The sequence below is a fragment of the Bemisia tabaci genome, chromosome 4 (genome assembly GCF_918797505.1).
Source record: "Bemisia tabaci chromosome 4, PGI_BMITA_v3".
Lineage (NCBI taxonomy): Eukaryota > Metazoa > Arthropoda > Insecta > Hemiptera > Aleyrodidae > Bemisia > Bemisia tabaci.
Window position 1 is genome coordinate 28,522,411 of NC_092796.1, and position 20,920 is coordinate 28,543,330.

The window sequence follows — 20,920 nt, forward strand, 5'->3', positions numbered from 1 at the left end:
ATCGGAAAATTTGAGGAAAAATGCGAATAACTTTTCCAAAAATACAAGTTTTCGGGGAAATTTGGCAACTCTTGAATGTTTATACGACGTTCTTCCTTAGCACGGCAGTATACAGCGCCCATTAACCCGAATGATAAGAATACGGAGCGGAATTTATTTTCTCACGGTGCGCCTTCATTTCTCAAGATACTTCAAGCTCCGCCGTGGAGTTAGTTTAGTTGCTTAACCCAACTTAACCTAACTCTTCTCTTTGTAATATAGGTATTTGAAGGGAGACCGCCTTTACTTACGTTTCAGTTTGGTGCGCCTTAATTGCTAAAGGCGATTAGCCTCGCGAATTCTCAGACATTAGTAATTTTAAACATTTTGAATGAAATTTTACGCCGGAGTCTATGAAGCGCCTTAAACCCCGGATGATATGAACACGGAGCGGAATCTGTTCTCCTTAACACTATTGCGGAGAGGATTACACTTTTTTAGCGGACTTTTGATAGAGCTAATTTCAAGTCGCATTCATATCCTGCCGTGCTAAGGATGAACCGTGTGAACATTCGAGAGTTGCCAAATTTCTCCGGATAAAACATGTATTTTATAGGAAAATTATGCTTCTTTTTCTTGAAATTTTCGGAAAATATTGATTAAATTGCGGGAAAAATTGTCTGAAAGATTGATGGGAAAATGTTAACAATTTTCCCGGTAAATTCGTTATTTCTTGAAGGAGATACGGTAACGTTTGAAGGCTCATACGGCGTTATTCAGGGTGTCTACTAAAACAGGCTGGTCAAAAATAAGTCCTTTTACAGAATTTTTTCAGTACATTCTCAAGAAATTCAGTACCTCCTACAACAGAAAAATTCCGTACTTTTTCAGTAAGTCCATTTGACGAAATTCGAAAATTTAAAAAATTTGAAATTGCGACAAAAATGACAACACATTTAAAAAATTCCGGACCTTTCTGCGGAATTTCCGCACTTTTTCAGTACATCCGGACCGCTCTCAGAAAATCAGTACTATCTCCGGACTTTCCGGAAATTCCGGACTTGTAGACACCCTGTTCTTCCATAGCACGGCAGTCGGCAGTAGTACTCGGGGTTTTTGGGCAATTACATAGAAGGAAGAAAAAGAAAAAGCTGAGAAAGTGATGGTGTTACCTGGACGAACTGGTTGTTCATGTCTTGCCGCTCCTGGAGTGCGACAACGCTAGCAGTGGCGGTAGCGGTGGCGGTCGCAGCAGCAGCCACCATCGCGTTGTTCAGTGCCGACGTCGGGGGGTGGTTGTACTCTCCTCCATATCCACCCACGCCGCTACCCCTGTCAAACAGAAACCGCAAACCAACCCTTATAAATCCATCTCGCACGACTGTGAAAACCACTGGAAATCCACAAATTAATTCATGTTTGCTATGTATGAAGCCACTCAGGACGTCGTTTCCCTCCATAGAGTATATAGAGTCGTAATGTAAGTGGGAGAGCTGGCGCCACTTTTAAGCATTTTCCATGTCCCGAATTCCGAGACTCCTGTGTGACGCCGGGTCACTTTTTCGATACATAATCGATTGTTTGCGATACACGGGTACCCGGCCATCCGATGACAACAACAAAAACAACAAAGGAGATAGGAATTACCACGTATTCCACACCGTCATTTTGGATCGAAAATGTATTGAAAAAGCGACCCGAACTCGGCGCACACCGGGCTCGGAATTCGTCGAGCAGAACATGGCGCCAGCTCTCCCATTTACATTACGACTCTATGTACTCTATGTTTCCCTCACCCATTCGCGGATCCAGCAAATTGGCAACATTGCCTTCTCTCCGTTTAAACCAATGGAAATATATCGATTTTGGAGGGGCCAGGAGCGCTCCGGCAAGAATCGATTATTTAGCATAGGTTTAAATGGAGGGAATCCGGTGTTGCCAAATTGCTGGATCCGCCTCTGCCCTCACCAAAAAACGTAACTCCATTTCAATGTTGCCAAATTTCTCTTGGCAAATGGCATATTCACCAGGAGCATCTTTGATGTTTCTAACTGAAAATCTGACTGAGTTTTCCTCAGATCTCATGCAAAAATCAGATAAATTTTCAACAAAACTTGTGCTGGTATCTTTACTTAAAAAATTAATTGTTTGAGTCAATTTTGCAACCTTGGAATGGAGCTACGCTCCTCCGTCCGGGCCACGACGAATAGGCCGACGATATGTTTTCGCTTCCGTCAGGAAGTCGGTCGCTGCGTCGTTCGGCGTCACCCTACAGATTCTTCATTACATCGAATTGCATCCAAACAATATAAAATCTCTTTCAATGCCATCAACGAGAATGAATCGATTTAAATACATCGCTTTTCTGTGACTTAACAGAACAGCGTCTATCAACAGTAACAGTGCACCAAACAGTCACCGGGGCCGAACCAAGCGCCACGGGTTGGACACCCCGAAAACAGCATCCAACGCGTTCATGCTCGTGTAAAATCATATCGGAAGGGTAGTTCATCCCTAAATCATCAACAGAGGGCGATCGCCGGCTTCATCAACGTCAGGAGCATTATTGATTGGACGTGATTATTTCCCTGCGGCCCTCTCTCCCCCCCCCTCCTCTCGCGATCACCCCTTCACGGCACTTACTATGGCGTCAATTGTTGAATGGGGCTCGTAAAAACTAACCCCTCCCCTCGCGTTGGCCGGTGGCGGGCATCATTGTACGCTATTTACTTTCGTATTGTTCGGCTGCTTCGCCAACTTTGCCTCCTAATGACACCGGATTTGATTTAATAACTTTTAAAGATTTCGCGCGATTTTCGTTCGTTTAATACATGCAGGATTCATTCGTACGCTAACCAAGAGTTAATAATTAACCCTCTGCTCACTTAGTAGGAAGATTGATCTGGAAACGAAGGCCCGTGCAGGCCGTGCTGCCGTGCTAAGGAAAAACGCCGTATAAGCCCTCAGGCGTTGCCAAATTTCCTTTGATAATACGCGAATTTCCTGGTAAACTTATAAATATTATCCTCCCAATTTTTCAGATATCTTTGTTTGCAATTTCACCTAAAGATTCTGAAAATTTTAAGGAAAAATATTCATAACTTTCCTCAAAAATAAACATTTCATCGAAGGAAAATTGACAGATATTTTAGATTAAATTGCGGGGAAAAGTGTCTGAAAGATTTGAGGAAAAATGTTAACAATTTTCCCGCGGTAAATTCGCTATTTATTGAAGGAGATATGGCAACGTTTAAAGGCTCATATGGCGTTCTTCCTAAGCACAGCAGTGTTGACCTCAGGCGTGGAAACCGCGAGTGGGGTCTCAATCGGTTGAAAACTCGGCCATAAGGAAGACACAGACAATAAAGCATGACAATAGATAAGGTTAGCGGCCACCAATGAGAAATGAGGAGCCGTATTCGAGTGTGGTCGATAGCGGAAAAACTAACGCCCCGGATTGCCACATATCGCCCGACAGTCACCCAACACGCAACACCCATGTACTGGTTTTCCATTAATCCATTAATCGAATTTCGGAATCATCGAAAATTCAATGATCGATTACTAATCGAATTGGAATTGAATATATTTATGCTAAAAAGAACTGGGTGCATAGGGATTGCGTATAACCTAGTTCCTTTTAGCATAAATATGTCCAATTTGTATTGTGTGTTTTCCTGAAATCCTGTTTTTCCCTCGGGAAGAAGTGGCTTGGATCCAGAGTCCAGACTTTTAAAAAATTGACGAGAAAAAATACTCTCGTTTAAATCAGATTTTTGCTTGAATCGAGAGCCAAGCCTCTGGGTTCAAGCGGATTTCCACTCGATTCAAGAAAAACTCCGATTGGGACAAGAAAATTTTTCCTAGTAAATTTTTCAAGAGCCTGAAACTCCGGATCTTTTTTTCCAGCGTTCCATAAAATATAGGCTTTTCACGGCTTTCGACTGACATTTTTGGAGATTCTGTGCCGATTTGAAGAAATCTGACTCGACAACTGGAGAGTTTATAATTTTTGATGAATCTGAGGTATACACTGAAAGAAAAAGTCGCTTGGATCTAGAGCCCAGACTCTGAAAAACATTGACAAGAAAAAATACTCGATTCATTCGGAATTTTTGCTTGAATCAAAAGGAAATACGCCTAGATCAAGAGGCTCGACTCTTCGATTCAAGAAAAAATCGTATTGAATCAAGAATATTTTTTCATATCAATGTTATTAAGAGTCTGGACTCTAGACCCAGGTGACTTTCTTTTCTATAGTGTAAGTAATCGTTTGAATACGCTGTTACTCAAAATCTTAAGAATTGATAAATTAATCGAATCGAAAGACACTCGACCGATCGATTCATGAATGGAAAAACTCTATGTGAATGTGACGGTCCCCCAGGCGGGACCCGGGCGGGGTGAGATGGGCAGTTGGGCACGATATGGGCAGCGCGGTTTATAGGATGAGCCACGAATGTCACTTATTATCGGCCTAGGCCAGGATTTGATATCGGTTATTAAAACAACCTTGAGAAACGGCGGCACGGAGCGGCGCCTCGTCATGGATCAGACGTTGTCGTCGCGTCGCCCCGGGAAAATTCCGAGGTATTTTAGCCTTTGCTAACACTCTAAGGCAGACAGTAACAATATACAGTGCGTTCCAAAGTCACACGTCAACTTCTTCAAAATCCTGAAAAAAAAAACTCCGGCCGTGGGAGCCGCAATTACGGGCTGTATAGACATACCGTCCGTTCCGGGCTCAAAGGCCGAAAATTCCGGCTGCTGGATGCGTAGCTTCGATTGCTCCGGGTTCAGAGGCCGAAGTTACGGCTCCAGCAGCCGGAATTTTCGGCCTTTGAGCCCGGAACGGACGGTATGTCGATATAGCCCGTAATTGCGGCTCCCACGGCCGGAGTTTTTTTTTTCAGTGACATTTTAAGGATTAAAATACAACTTGTTTGTAAAAAGAACATGGGCACATGGGAACATGGGTATAGGTTTCCAATATCAGAAATTTTTTTTTAAAAATACTGTGAAATCAGCTCACTTTCAGATGAAGCAATAAAACATTTGCATGCAAATTCTCCATTGAGTAATCTGAGAGAACGGGTTTTTTTTTTGTGATAAATTTTTAATTCTAATGAGTCGAGAATGGCAATGAAAAGTGAAATTGCTAGGAATTTTCTCATTTTCCAAGTTACCCCTAACATTTTTGTTTGCTACGTTGTATTGTTTAGAAGGAAACGATACATGGAAGCACTTGAGAATAGGATTTGCAGACTCTTCGAGATTTATGATCCACGTAGACTTTTTTATAATCTCAGACTTAATTGGTTTCCTGCTTTCTTAATTGTATTATTGAGTGTTTCTGAATTTTGGTATTTAAATTCTTCTATCACTTGTTTATATATTCATTTATCATCTTTTTTAACTGAAGAATTTATTAATTTTTACTCTTAAAATAGAATAAAAGTTAGAGTATTTTTGTTTATTTCTTTATTTTTTTTATTTTATTTATCAATGTTTTGGGATTGCAGAGAGCAGGGCCTCGGGGCTCGCGACGACGACGCGATGTGGCGACCGCGGCGGAAATGGAAATGTCCGAGCCGGAGCCGGTCGTTTGTCGCCAATGTCATTTGGGCGCGGGGATGCGCGGCGCACGTCTGCGCAACTCACTTTATCGCTCCCAACTTAATTACTACCAACTAATTAGAAGATTAGTATTGGTAATTATTGAGCGCGGAATACGAATTACCGAGGAAGCGCATCGAGCACATCTCGCGGCCCACCCATCTCACCCCGGGTGACGAACCTCTGCCACCATTTCTCGCTCCTTCATCCGCTGCGGGCCGATTATTGAAATTGATAGACAAAGCTATAGACAAAGAAGACAAAAGGGCACTGGAAAAAAGAACACATTGGATCTAGAGTCCAGACTCTTAAAACCATCGACAAGAAAAAGTACTCTCGATTCAATCAGAATCTAGCTTAAATCAAGAGCCAAGCCTCTTAATTTAAGCGGATACGTTTTGATTCAAGCAAAAATCCGATTGAATCAAGAGTATTTTTTCTTGTCAATGTTTTCACGAGTCTGGACTCAAGATCCAAAGTGTTTTTTTTTTCCAGTGGGATGTAGAGGGATCGTATTGGAGGAAGCGGGTGGGTTGCGATGGACAAAGGCGGAAAGGAGTAGACTAACTAACGACAACCCATGAGAGACTCTGGCTATGAGTTTTGATTTGCCCATCCATCTTGAGCTTCGTGAGCTCTTAGGGCCCAAAAAGGCAGACGCTGTAAGTAAATGTAAATAAAGAATAATTCGAAAATTAAGTTTTATTTGCAGATTGTAACGAAAACCATACTGAAAATGCATTATTGTGACGTATCTACACAGTTTTACGGCTAATTGTGTGTTATTTTCGAGAAAAATCAACTAGAGTATAGTAAGGTTAGCAGAAAGTGCGGTTGGTGATAACCGTAAAACATCGGCAATGACTCCCCCCCCCCCTCCCCCATCCTAAATAACCAAAACAAAGCGACACCGTTTTTGGGTCCTAATAAGGCCGACATGAAAAGTGGAGGGGCATCATGTCCATACTCTCTCTGTCAAGGTACTCTAGCACGTAGTAAGATCCAAAGATTCTCACCTTGATAAGGTATTCGCTACGGTAGAGACTATGTTGAAACAGTGAACGCTTTGATTCAGAGACACAGCTAGACCTGACCACTTTCGTTTTTACCCTTAAACCGCTGCGCCGGAGGCCCTGATCGCAAACAAAGGGCCGAATTCCGAGTTGCCCGACTTATCGACAGTGGGAGGGATTCTACACGATCCCGACTGGAAGAGTGGTCAATCTGGCAGACGGGAGCGATTATCCTGCGGGTCCTGGGAAGCTGCCATTGGGTTCGGGGCCCTTTCCGGGCCCGGCCAGCCCCTGACGTCACCCGCCGGAGGCTGCCGAATCTCAACGAGAATCAAACGAATCAACATCGCCATCCGATGATGTTGGGCGAAATCGGGCAGTGATTCCCGAGTCTCAGACAGACGCAGCGGGTAGCTCAGGTTGACGGAGAGGGTGGTCTCATCATGGGAGCACGGGATACGGGATCCGGGAGGCAGCCGGGATGAGAGGGCGAGAGGGGGTTGAGGGGGGTGCCACGCGGGAGGGGGAGAAAAGTTGTTTTGTCAAGGGGAGGTGGCGCGGTGGATGGCTGATGTGGTGGCTGTAGCCTTCTGCCAGCGCACCGTCGTCGCACCGCTCAACGTTGTCAAACCGGGGCGGTATCCTTTGCGCCGCCGGCGTTTATCCCAGATTCCCGGCTCGCACATCATTTCCGGAGAGGTTAACCCCGAGGTCTCCTGCCCGGTATCCCCCACCCCCGACGCTGAGACGATCTGAGGTTCTTGCCGCATTTTGCGTCTTAAAAATCTGGGATGTAGACAGAAATCCCTGCCGCAATCTCACATATAGCACCTTAATAGAGAGATTATAGACACAAAGCCCCACACTGGGAGAGAAAAAAAAAAAAAAAAAAAAACACATTGGAGTCATAGTCCAGACTCTTGAAAACATTGACAAGAAAAAATACTCTTGATTCAATCAGATTTATGCTTAAATCAAGAACCAATCCGCTTAATTCAAGAGGCTTGGTTCTTGATTTAAGCAAAAATCTGATTGAATCAAGAGTATTTTTTCTTGTCGATGTTTTTAAGAGTCTGGACTCTGGATCTAATGTTTTTTTTCCAGTGTATGGAGGGCTCAAGGCCCAAAAATGGAGACGCTTTGTTTTGGTTTGTTTAGATTGGGGGGGGGGGGGGGGGGCATTGCCCACTTTCGACGGTTATCACCAACCGCACTTCCTGCCAATCCGACTATATTTATGATGCTATCTCTCGAAAATAGCACAAGATTAGCCGTGAAAATATGTGAATACGTTGTAAAAATACATTTGAGTGAATTTCTCGTTGCCGTAAGCAAGTAAAACTTCATTTCGAGTCCTTTTGTATGTGAACAGTTATTTGCAGCGTTCGCCATTTTCGGGCTCTAGAAACCTATTAAACCTAAGATGAGTGAGCCAAATATAGGTGGTAACCGCAGTGACCATATAAGGGTACTCTAATCTCACACATCGGGAGAATCATACGTTTCGTTTATGAGAGAGAATTATGCCAATATCAAAATATCATTCCACCTCTGAAAATAAGTTTATTTTATTACGCGAGGGAGGAGCACAGAGTGGTGGTAAAATTCATTCGGAGCCGGCAACAAAGCGAGCGGCTCAAATTAATGCTCACACCACTGTTCACTTGGCCCTGCTTTGCGCTATTAAAGCTTTATTGATTTTGCGTCAGTTCGGTTTGGTCGAACCGAAAACCCTGTTCGGTGAGAGCCCCTGTCGAGCACCGGGGGTTCTCGATTACGGGGTCAGCGATACCCGCCAGCGTTCGGAAAACGTCGCGGGATTGGCTCTACAGATGTCAGATGGGGGTGAGATTTACCACATCTCCGCCAGTGGCGTGGTGTGCTTTGCGATGTATCGATTGATCTGCCATTCAAACCCACGGGAATGGATCGATAGACAGGGTATTCGCAGCGAACGCCTTAATAATCGATGGGTCAGTTGCGCTGGTCACAGAACCGTGTTTTGATTCATGATTCTTGTAGATGAGTAGAAAATGATAAGATCTGTCCAAACCGCAACTTTCTACAGCCAATATCATAACCGAGCTATCGCTCTTTGAAAAATTCGGTTTATGACGTTATCCACCGCGGTAGTGACACCCTTGATTCCTTCCGCAAAAATTTTAGTTCCTTATTGCAAAATGCAATCCGGCTGTTCGTTTTAGAAATCAAGGACACTCTCATGCTCAGTTAATTCGGTGGTTTCTGCTTACACCTGAAATGTAAACAATATCAGACACCTGCAAATTCTCTATTGTTCGGTTTTACCGGGTTTTTTTCCAGCGTTGGTCTGCACATCAAAGCATACAGGTGCGCTCGCCAGTGGAATTACATGGATACAGTGCACTGGAAAAAAAAAAAAAAAAAAAAAAAAAAAAAAAAAAAAAAACACATTGGAGTCATAGTCCAGACTCTTGAAAACATGGACAAGAAAAAATACTCTTGATTCAATCAGATTTAAGCTAAAATCAAGAACCAAGCCTCTTAATTTGAGCGGATTTCCTTTTGATTTAAGCTTAAATCTGATTGAATCAAGAGTATTTTTTCTTGTCAAAGTTTTCAAGAGTCTGGACTCTAGATCCAATGTGTTTTTTTTCTAGTAAGGCGAGGCCTGAGGTCTATTATCGATATTTCCCCATTTGAAGCTACGGTAAAGAGTCGATTATTAAGGCTGCGAACACTCTGTTAACCGATCCTTACCCAGGGTTTAAATGGGAGATCGATGTATATACCGCAAAGCACGTCACGCCACTGAACTACATGGACGTAACGTAGGGCGGGGAGGCGAGGGCGAGAATAATTGCAAGTAGTCGGTCGGCGCTGGGCAGGACTAGGTCGACGCGTCGCGACGCCGACGCCGGCGTCGGTACATAACGTCCGTCCGTCGTCACCTCGTGCGAGAAAGTCGCCTGCTCATAGACCGAGAGCTCATGACGATTCGTTCAACCGGAATAATATAAATTTGCCACCCACCTCATTCGAAGCGGATTTTGGTGTGTAAAAAGAAATGGGCGGTCTGGCAGGTCAAACCGGTTGCATTAAGAAAGTTTTAGGCCCCTAAAAAGCCCAAAAATTGCTCGGATTTTGACCGGAAACATATACACTTGAAATTGGGCTCATTTAACGCGGAAAACCTTCCTGATTAAGGATCAGTCGGTCTGGCAGCCGAAATCGGTTGCTTAAGGGCCGCCAGACCGGTTCAAAGTTGGAAAAAAAGTGCTCAAATTTCAACCGGAAACATATACATTTGATATTGGGCTCATTTAACGCGGAAAACCTTCCTGATTAAGGATCAGTCGGTCTGGCAGCCGAAATCGGTTGCTTAAGGGCCGCCAGACCGAACTTTCTCCGGAAATTCTTGATTAATTATATATATATAAGGTGGCCCAGACCTACTATTCCAGGCCTTTTTTCAAGGAAAACTGGTTTTGATGTTTTGAGAAGTGGTCAGTGGAATAGGGAATGGACCAAAAAGAATCCAAATTTCATATATTCAGGACCCCTCACGACCCTTTAGGGGGTATTTTTGGGGGGCCCCCCTTGTAACTAAAAATTGCGTTGAAAAACGTGGTCATTTAAGTTCAATGAGAATGGAGTCCACGCAAAAGTTCAATAAGTATGGAGTAAAAGAATATTCCGTCTCTCAATTTTCAATCAAATTAAAGACCCTCCAAAGAGAGGGGGGGGGGGGGGGGGCTGCGGCTGGTGTTACCGTGCTTGAGCTCCCCACGATGAACACCAGTTTTCTTTCAAATGAACTAACATCCCTGGAAAAGCTGCAATTCTGAGCTATTATAGGGTAACTTTTCATGAAAAACACGATATTTTAGGTTTAAAAGACCTAAGAGGACTCCCCAAGGTCATGCGGGGAAAGGGCGCACTGCGCAAGCCCCGTTTGTCCTCTCCATGTCAAAAGCCTAACCTTAACTGTTCAAGAGAAACACGCATGTTGAGGTTTAAGATTCCCAAAGGGCTTCCCACAGTAGGATGTGTCTTTTTCGCAAAAGTTTCAAATAGTCCCGCTCCACCGGGTTTTCCTGGTGATGCCTGGCATTAGGATCGCCTACTAAAAATTGGAACTTGATTGGACAATTTTTGGACCTACCGGTACACTTAAAACGCAATTTCTGCACTAAAAACAGCATTAATCATTGTTAGTTTATCGGTCGTTGTAGACTTTCCAGCTTGTTCTGTTTATTTTTTCTATTTACGTGAATCCGCAGCAAAAGTCTCTAGCATACGGGCTGGTATCATTGGTATTTACGTGTTAAATATGTCTCATAAGATGAGAGAGGAAGATCCTCTCAGGGGAGGATATTGTGTCAAATCTTTCCGTAAACTCATCTTTTTTGATAAAAAGTATTATCTTAAAGAGATAAAGATTATGATAATATCATGCTCCTGCTCTGTTCTATGTTAGGTATGTAAAACAAGTTTCACACTAAGGACAACTCTTGTGGTATTAAGTGCGGCAATTGCATTTTAGGTGTGCCTCAGCCCACCGCGTGAGAGGGCAATTGCTATTCCGAGACCAAATCTGTTTCAATATTTTTAAGCTACGCAAAAATTAGTGACACGTGTAAGACCATGATGTTTCTTCAGACTTTCAATTCGCCAATAGGGAGGGCAAACTTCGAAAAAATGGATGTCTGCTGTTAAAATCCGGTTTTTGAGGTCATTTCATCCGCCGCCGTTCGAGAGGTAGGTAATCATTTAAGACCAGATACGAGTATCTTAAAATATTTTACTCTGCACCGGAGTTAAATGATGAAAAATAATGGGTGTCGATAGTATCTACAGCTTCCACGTAAACACTTGTCCAATCGGCAAAGACCGTAAGAATGCGGGTTCCTCAAATTAAAGCGCGAGAACTTTCCCCCGTTTGCGGCATCATGTGACCTTGCTGTGAGGGACTCCAATTTTTTTACAGTCCTTCACATTAAATAATACCGATCCAGGGGATGCTGCTTAAGAAATTCCATTATTCACCCTGCTGTCGTTAGATAAGAGCCATACCCTACTGCAGGGACGTCATCTCAGGCTGGTCATACAGACCAATAGGTCGACTTAATAGTATCATGAGAGGCACATAAACCCACGATTAAATACAACCCAAATTTGTTTTCGATTCTTCGCTTTATATGTAAACTTAGGAAAATATAATAAGATACTTTGTAGTCGTTCCGATTAAGAAGAGGAGATTGGAGAAGAGAGAAAAAATCGCAAGAACTCCCCATTTTCGTCAATTTTCACCGCCATACCGGTACAGAACCAGCTGAGAAAAAAAGTTCAGTCGTGTGAACGGTGTTCACACGACCGTGTTCACCGGCAGTATTTTTCGGTTCATGTAACCGCTCTCTTGGTTCTGCGAACCGCATCCTCAGTTCATGCAACCGAGTTTTTTCGTTAGTTCTGTTCGGTGTGGGTGCTCGGTTGCATGAACGGAGGATACGGTTCTCAGGACCGGGAGGGCTACAGCACCGAACAATACGGCCGATATTGAACACCGTACGTTTGGTTCATATGACCGACGTTTTTCACTCAGCTAGTTTTGGTTTTTTGGTTTATTAATTTATTTATCTATTTTTTTTTTAAATCTTTGGACCTATGGATCCAAATTTGCATTTAAAGTGTATCGGTAGGTCCAAAAATTGTCCAATCAAGTTCCAATTTTTAGTAGGCGATCCTAATGCCAGGCATCACCAGGAAAACCCGGTGGAGCGGGACTATTTGAAACTTTTGCGAAAAAGACACATCCTACTGTGGGAAGCCCTTTGGGAATCTTAAACCTCAACATGCGTGTTTCTCTTGAACAGTTAAGGTTAGGCTTTTGACATGGAGAGGACAAACGGGGCTTGCGCAGTGCGCCCTTTCCCCGCATGACCTTGGGGAGTCCTCTTAGGTCTTTTAAACCTAAAATATCGTGTTTTTCATGAAAAGTTACCCTATAATAGCTCAGAATTGCAGCTTTTCCAGGGATGTTAGTTCATTTGAAAGAAAACTGGTGTTCATCGTGGGGAGCTCAAGCACGGTAACACCAGCCGCAGCCCCCCCCCCCCCCCTCTCTTTGGAGGGTCTTTAATTTGATTGAAAATTGAGAGACGGAATATTCTTTTACTCCATACTTATTGAACTTTTGCGTGGACTCCATTCTCATTGAACTTAAATGACCACGTTTTTCAACGCAATTTTTAGTTACAAGGGGGGCCCCCCAAAAATACCCCCTAAAGGGTCGTGAGGGGTCCTGAATATATGAAATTTGGATTCTTTTTGGTCCATTCCCTATTCCACTGACCACTTCTCAAAACATCAAAACCAGTTTTCCTTGAAAAAAGGCCTGGAATAGTAGGTCTGGGCCACCTTATATATATATATAATTAATCAAGAATTTCCGGAGAAAGTTCGGTCTGGCGGCCCTTAAGCAACCGATTTCGGCTGCCAGACCGACTGATCCTTAATCAGGAAGGTTTTCCGCGTTAAATGAGCCCAATTTCAAGTGTATATGTTTCCGGTCAAAATCCGAGCAATTTTTGGGCTTTTTAGGGGCCTAAAACTTTCTTAATGCAACCGGTTTGACCTGCCAGACCGCCCATTTCTTTTTACACACCAAAATCCGCTTCGAATGAGGTGGGTGGCAAATTTATATTATTCCGGTTGAACGAATCGTCATGAGCTCTCGGTCTATCATGTCAAGGCGGCCGACTTACTTTCCGACGCTCTCCTTCGTATTTCGCACGTGCGCGCACTCCCACCAACCCCTCCCCCACCCCCGATCCCTAGCTATCAGCTCCCCGTCACTTGAGTGTGGAATCCATCGCGAGTATGGTACATATCTCCGCAAGTTTCGTAAACTAGGGCACTCATATTGTTACACTTGTAATACCACGAAAAAGTACGCTAAAATCCACCACTTTTCCTCTCGCCCTGGAAAATGTGCCTTCTGTTCCGTCATATATCGAAAAAAATGCCTCTATCATGAAAATATACATATAATGAATAGTGTGAGTGTGGAATCCATCGGTATGGTGCATATCTCCGCAAGTTTCGTAAACTAGGGCACTCATATTGTTTCACTTGTAATACCACGAAAAAGTACGCTAAAATCCATCAATTTTCCAGGGTTGCCACAAAATTTGGAAAAAGAAATTCCCTGACATTTCCCAGATTTCCCTGACACGTTTTGGTGAAATTCCCTGACAGTCAAAGATAGGGCAAATGGTTAAGAAGACACAATTGAAAATAGTTTTCAGGCGAAACTTGTAGTTCGAAACCTTAAACCCATTTAAGAAAGCAAATAAAGGAGATTCGACGAATTTTCCCTGACATTTTCGTCATTATCCCTGACTTTCCCGGTTTTCCCTGACTTTTTAAAATTCCCTGACATTTCCCGGTATTCCCTTACTGTGGCAACCCTGATTTTCCTTTCACCCTGGAGAATGTGCCTTCTGTTCCGTCATAGGTCGAAAAAAATGCCCCTATAATGAAAATATACCTAAAATGAATATTGTGACAACGTCCCGCATATCACAATACATACACCTCTTATGTTTTTGAAGGGAGGGGCTAGGGGGAAAAGGGGAGAAACACTAAAGCCACCCCTGAAAAATCTCGAAACAGTCGTTAAAATCAAAACATTCTAAGGACACTGAATCCGATTCAACGCCAAAGGACCCCTCTTCTCCATACTTTTTAATTAATCATGATTTCTGACACGCAGCTCACCGTAATTGTCTTAACCTTTCGACTTGAGCCATCAAAGTCGTCGACCAAAACAATGCCGTATCTCTCTGGTTGTTGTCATGAGTTCTTACGACTTCGAGCCACCATCACCTCTTTCAGTTTCCTCAAACGCACTTGAGTTGGAAAACAAAAACACCTCTCAGTGGCGTGGCGTGAATTGCGAAGTATCGATTGTTATGCCATTTAAACCTATGGTAAAGAATCGATTATCAAGGTGTTCGCTGCGAACACCCTGTCTATCGATCCTTTTCCATAGGTTTAAATGGCATAACAATCGATACTTCGCGAAGCACGCCTCGCTACTGACAACTCTATGATACACTAATGAATTATACGTGATTAGTTAAACGTCCGGAAAACCAGAGCGGGAGTCAGAGACGTGTGGAAAAGTCACCGAGTCAGCTTTGCTTTTGAGTGCGCGCATTGACTGGGAGGGGGAGGGGGGAGGTGCTCGGTGCCAAAGCCCGAGTGGAAAACAAGAGTTCATGCTAACAGGTGTCCTTTTAATAAGATTCATCGCTCGGCGTTCGCAATTCATTCCTTTGTGAGTGGAGTAAACATCGATGGTGTGCCACTCTGCACGTCTTCCCGTCCTAAGGAAAAACGGCGTATGAGCCTTCCGATGATGCCGAATTTCATTGAATAATGAAAACGAAATTCGTGGGAAACTTGTGAAAAATTGTCTTCCGATTTCTCAGACATTTACATTCGCAATCCGATCTCAAGTATCTGAAAATTTCAAAGGAAAATATGCATAACTTCCCTCAAAATACGATGGTATTAGAATAGTGCTGGGTCCACCTTACTTTACAGGGCCGGATTAAGGAGATGGCCACGTGGGCCGCGGCCCATGGCGGCAAATTTAGGGGCGGCAATTTTTTTAATTGTAGGTATCGAAAAAAGAGGAGAAAAAAATCGGATTCAGAAAATAAATTACAAAACGAGAAATGGCGACAAAATCTCTCATTTTCCTGAGGGTTAAAAAGTATGTAATTTCTAATTTTGTCGTTTTTCGGTGATACAAGAGACAACACCTTTAATATGGTCAGAGTTAAAAGATAGAAATCAAACACGCCAATTTGACCTGGAACGGAGCGGCCGCGGCGGTCGGCATGAAACGCATAGCGCCTACAAGACTTCATGAATACTTCACGCATTGCGTCAAACACAGTGCGGTCAGCAGCGATCGGCGTGAAGCGCATATCGCCTACAAGACTGCATGAATACTTCACGCATTGCGTCAAACACAGTTCGTCCAGATCCAGAAGCGGTCGGTGTGAAACGCACAGCGCCTATTTGACTGTATGCGTACTTCACGCATTGCGTCAAACACAGTGTGGTCAGTTTGTTCTTTCATAATTTTTTCGTTCATTATTATTTTACTCTATATAAAGCTGCTGTTCCCACTCACTATGCCCCCCCTAGATAAAAATTGGCCGAAGCGATTTCCTTTAAAATTGGTACACGCTCAGCTATTGTAATGAGGAGTTGATTAAAATTATTCCCACTCAAATCCGCTGCTTAGGACGCCCGCAAGAGCGAAAAGTTGTTTCTCCATATAGTATTACATTGGAGATACGCGGTTGTTTACGCGCATCGCGCCGAACAGGTTCAATCCTGTTGCGTGACGTCACTGCCTTATAGACGAAATATAAGGTTTTAGGCGGTATTTTTCAACGGATTTTTGTGGAAATTGGTAAGCGGGGGTATTTTTCAACGGGGATCTCGAATTTTTGGTCGGATTTTCAAAATCTCAAAATCCAAGATGGCGGCCGTGGCCTAAAATGCTAAGTCGGCTCCTGTTCGATCGATTTTCGTGAAACTCGGTATCCGGGGGTACTTTTCGACGGGAAACTCGAATTTTTGGTTAGATTTTCAAAATTTCAAAATCCAAGATGGCGGCCGTGGCCTAAAATGCTAAGTCGGCTCCTGTTCGATCGATTTTCGTGAAACTCGGTATCCGGGGGTACTTTTCGACGGGAAACTCGAATTTTTGGTCAGATTTTCAAAATCTCAAAATCCAAGATGGCGGACGTGGCCTAAAATGCTAAGTCGGCTCCTGTTCGATCGATTTTCGTGAAACTCGGTATCGGGGGTACTTTTCGACGGGAACTCGAATTTTTGGTCGGATTTTCAAATCTCAAAATCCAAGATGGCGGACGTGGCCTAAAATGCTAAGTCGGCTCCTGTTCGATCGATTTTCGTGAAACTCGGTATTAGGAGGTGTATTTCGACGGGAAATTAGAATTTTAGGTCCGATTTTCAAAATTCAAAATCAAAAATGGCGAACGTGGTCTAAATTGTTATCTCGGCTTCCGATCCATCGATTTTTGTGAAATTCGGTATTAGGAGGTGTATTTCGACGGAAAAGTCGCATTTTTGGTCAGATTTTCAACATTTCCAAATCCAAGATGGCGGCCCCGCACGAAAACGCGGTCCGGACTCCTAGAACATCAATTTCTGTAAAACTTGGTGAAAAAGAAGATTAAGACATAGATGTTGTCTCCTCATCAATGTTAAAAACTGTGCGGGGCAGGTGGCGGCTCGCGGAGCGAGTCGCAAGTTCGTCGCGAAGCGTAGAACTGGGGTCCAGGGGCACTCCCCGGCTAGACGTGTCAGCTCGCAAAGCGAGCTAATCACGACTAGTTTCTTATAAATGTGGGGCCTTGTTCACACAGAGATAAGTTCATGGAACTTAACTTTCGCGCAAAGTTCCGTGAACTTTTGCTGGTAATGTTGACAGGGCTTCGCAAAAATGTGTTCAACACGAATAAACGCGCCTTATGCACCCCTCCCCGTTGCACGTTCACTTGATGGTTCTTATTGATGTTTCAAAACGAATGAGAAGGGGGCGGCAAAATACAGGCGGCCCACGGGCGGCAAGTAGGTGAATCCGGCCCTGCTACTTTAAGGGGAAAGGAAGGCCAAAAATTTCAAACATTTTCAATTAGAGTCAATTTTTTTAAAACTTTTTGGTCTTGCTTCCCCGCAAAATAGTGGGGATCCAGCACTGTTTTACCACCTTGTTCCGTACAGTTTGGGTCACATTATTTTTTTAGTGTTTTTTCCTTGCTTCCCTCAAAAATAAATGTACACATTCTTGCAGCCTTGTGAATCTTATCATTTAATAATTTAATTTATTAAAAAATTGACTGAACCCCTTTGCGAGATACTTAAATAATTTCAATATACGGAAGTACCTTCCGCTCGTATTAGATTCTGCGCTAATCTTTAAAAAATAAGGAAACTTTTGCAGGAGGTGCTCTAATGAAGGACTTAACCCCTATTGATTTTGAAAGTGCCAATTAATCATAATTGTTATTTTCTTATGAAGCATTTTATTCCGATTAGAATACATAAAGCCGGTAAATTTATGCCTCTAATTATGATATAATGCGTATCATTTGTGCGGTGAATTTCATTCATACCTCAAATCATCTAAGCTAATGCAGGCTATACGCTTCATAAAACGTCATATTTACGATGTAAACATGTGTAATTACCAACTGGATGATGTTTACTTTTTTAATAGACCATTTTTTTTATTGAATTTGACTCGGCGGAAACTGTTGTAGCTCATTAAATAGGTAATTAAAGAGCACAAGATTTAATTTTAGGTCGTTCGTTAGAGGAAACCGAACGGAGAAAAATCGATTAGACATTTAACATGAACTCCAGTTTTACGAGACATTTTCGCATAGTATTGTTTGTATGTGCTTGTATGTGCGCTGGATGGAAGGACGGATCAAGCTATCAGGGAAAGGAACACCTTAGCAAGGAAGGCTATAGCGATTTTAAATGGAATCCTCTGGGATCAGCGGATTTCCAAAGATAACAAGAGGAGGATATACAACGCTGTAGTCAAAAGTATATTAACATACGGATGTGAAGTTTGGCAGCTGAAGAAACGGACACAGGATATGCTAAGAGCAACGGAGATGGATTTCTGGAGAAGGTCAGCAGGAATTTCTAGGAGAGATCGGGTCCGTAATGATAGAGTGCGTCAGATAATGGAAGTCGAAAATGACATCGTGTTCGACGTCATGACCAAACAACTTGTTTGGTATGGTCATGTCAATAGGATGACGGAAGAGAGGCTGCCAAAAAAGATGCTTGATTGGGTTCCTCCTGGGAGGAGACGTAGGGGACGCCCAGTGAGAGGTTGGCGACAGGGGGTGTTAAATGAGATAAGAGATTGTCAACTCCCTGATGACCTGTGGGAAGACCGAGCTTTGTGGCGATTAGGCGTCGCACAGCGCCAAAGAGCGCTATAAAAGCGACTCATATATATATATTGTTTGTATGTCACCACTCATCAATCTTTGCAATTGGTGAAAATGTAATCTTTATTCCCGTTTGTGACACTGTGGAGGCCTAAAATACGGCAACTAATTAGAAATGGATTCACATTGTCTTAATTCTCAGTAGAAAGGGACTTTAGCGTATCTCAGGGATGAATCCCTGACTCACCAGCAACTTGTCACCTTGTGTCACCATGACCAGACAAAAAGCTCCCTGTTCGCAGCGACATTTCGAATAGAGAGAAACCCCGACCAAAGTCAAAAGTCCCTGACTCTTTCCGCAGTGAACTTTTGAGAACTCGGCATCCACACTGCAAAAAGATCGAGACATCGCGAACCGCGTCGAGACGATCCAATTCCGAGTGCAGAGCGTGCAACGCTTCGACTAGAAACACTAACTTGAATAATCTAATTGCCCGTGTAATCGTTGGCAAACTTTCGATGCTCCGCGCGCCCAGTTTTTGGCAAACTTTCTTACTCGGCAGCCGTGACTCCCGCCTCCCCCCGCTGCGCTGACACTGTCGGGAATACGTGAGCAATGGGGACCTCTCGTTGGTTGACAAGGGCTCCTTGGTGGATGTTCGATGCACGCCCCGATTAACCCGACTTGGATGCCGGTGGCGTGGCGTATTTTGCGAAAAATCGATTCATCTGCCATTTGAACCTATAGGGAAAAGGATCGATAAACAGGGCGTTCGCATCCAACACCTTAAGAATCGATTGTTTACCATAGCTTCAAGCGGGGAAATATCGATAATCGATCATTCATTTCCGCCACTGTGGATGTCTGTCGTTTCCAAAAAGTGACCTAGCTTCTTACAAAGGTGAAAGCAGGAGTGTCGGTGCATCTTCTCTACGTGAATCGAACACCCTTTCACTCGACTCATACCTGCATTGTAGATATCACACGTCTCAAGAAGAAGAAAAAAATCTGAAAACGCTGGGTGTTGAATGGGTGCGTGTCGTAATTCATGTTTACCGCCAGGTCTAAAATTTACCTTTAGTTTTTGCCTAAACCCACCAGTTTTCCGTAAAAGTGAGATTTTCCTTTGAGCACCCAGTTTTTAATCGGGGAAAAATCTACTTTTTGGAAAATTTATGCGCAAAGAGAAATTTTTTTAGGCCAATTCAGGACTTGGCTCTTAAAACTCCTGTAGAATAGACAAATCAACCCCTAGGTAAAACGCTCAAAACTTAACAATCGGACTGCGATACACAAATTACACAAATTCCGAGGTTTAAAGAATAACGGTAAAGCATGGAAAACATCGTCCGAATATACGAACACAACAGGAAGAGACTAAACTTGTCTCGTCTACCCATGTTTTAATCTCTTCCTATTGTTTAGAAAATATTTTACCCTGTTTCCATCTTCACCTAGTTGAAAGTAATTTTTTACATTTTTTTTTTTTTTACTTCTTATTTTCAGCTGAGTGCATTTATCCTTCGAGAAGGCAAGAGGACATATGAATCAACGAATTCACCGAAAGGTCTAAAATGCGCAGGTTAAGTAAGGGGGCAAGTGGCGGAGGGGGGATGGTGGGGGGGGGGAGGCAGAAAGACAAAGCTTACACGATCATAATCGACTGATTGTGGGGTAAGGAAAGTTAAAGCGCGTATTCGCGTGCCTGATTCCCTGCACGTAGCGTGAGAGTGCATTCTTTACGATTGTGACAATTTGCTCTATCAATTCCTTGCAACTGGTTCGCTCTAATTACGCTTGCGCCCCGACCCGCCGCACAGTGGACCGGGTCAATCGGAAAGGTCGGGCATGAAATTTTTGACTAAAACTGCAAATTTTAATGTTTACTTCGTCGAATTTTAAATGGAGATGTTGCATGTTTGAGGAATTTGCGATTTGACTGTTGATTCTTATGTAAAAGTTCGCAAGAAACACAACGGTGCCACTGGTTTTCTGTGAAATCAACTCCCAAGCTCAAGCAAAGCTCTCAAGTTGAGGCCAAAATGGAGGGGATATCCCGCCCTACCCTGAGAGTCCACCTCTACATCATGACAAACACTCCATGCAAAGATAGGGAGCAAATACATTGACAGGGCTGCCACTTTATTTGGAGACTCCAAAACTGAAAACACGGCAACCCTGCTAATGTATTTGCTCCCTATCTTTGCATGGAGAGTTTGTTTTGATGTAGAGGTGGACTCTCAGGGTAGGGTGGGATATCCCCTCCATTTTGGCCTCAACTTGAGAGCTTTTTTTGAGCTTGGGAGTTG

The 20,920-nt window shown here is 43.3% G+C and overlaps 1 protein-coding gene across 2 annotated transcripts in view; it reads right to left on the reverse strand.

The window, feature by feature from the left end:
- Positions 1 to 20,920, reverse strand: part of tna (Zinc finger MIZ domain-containing protein tonalli) — a 125,558-nt gene that overhangs the window by 33,410 nt on the left and 71,228 nt on the right. For both annotated transcript variants that reach the window (XM_019050744.2, XM_072299620.1), the window contains one exon: positions 1,152 to 1,311. In XM_019050744.2, the coding sequence (XP_018906289.1) occupies positions 1,152 to 1,311 (160 nt within the window). The remainder of the gene's footprint in view (positions 1 to 1,151; positions 1,312 to 20,920) is intronic.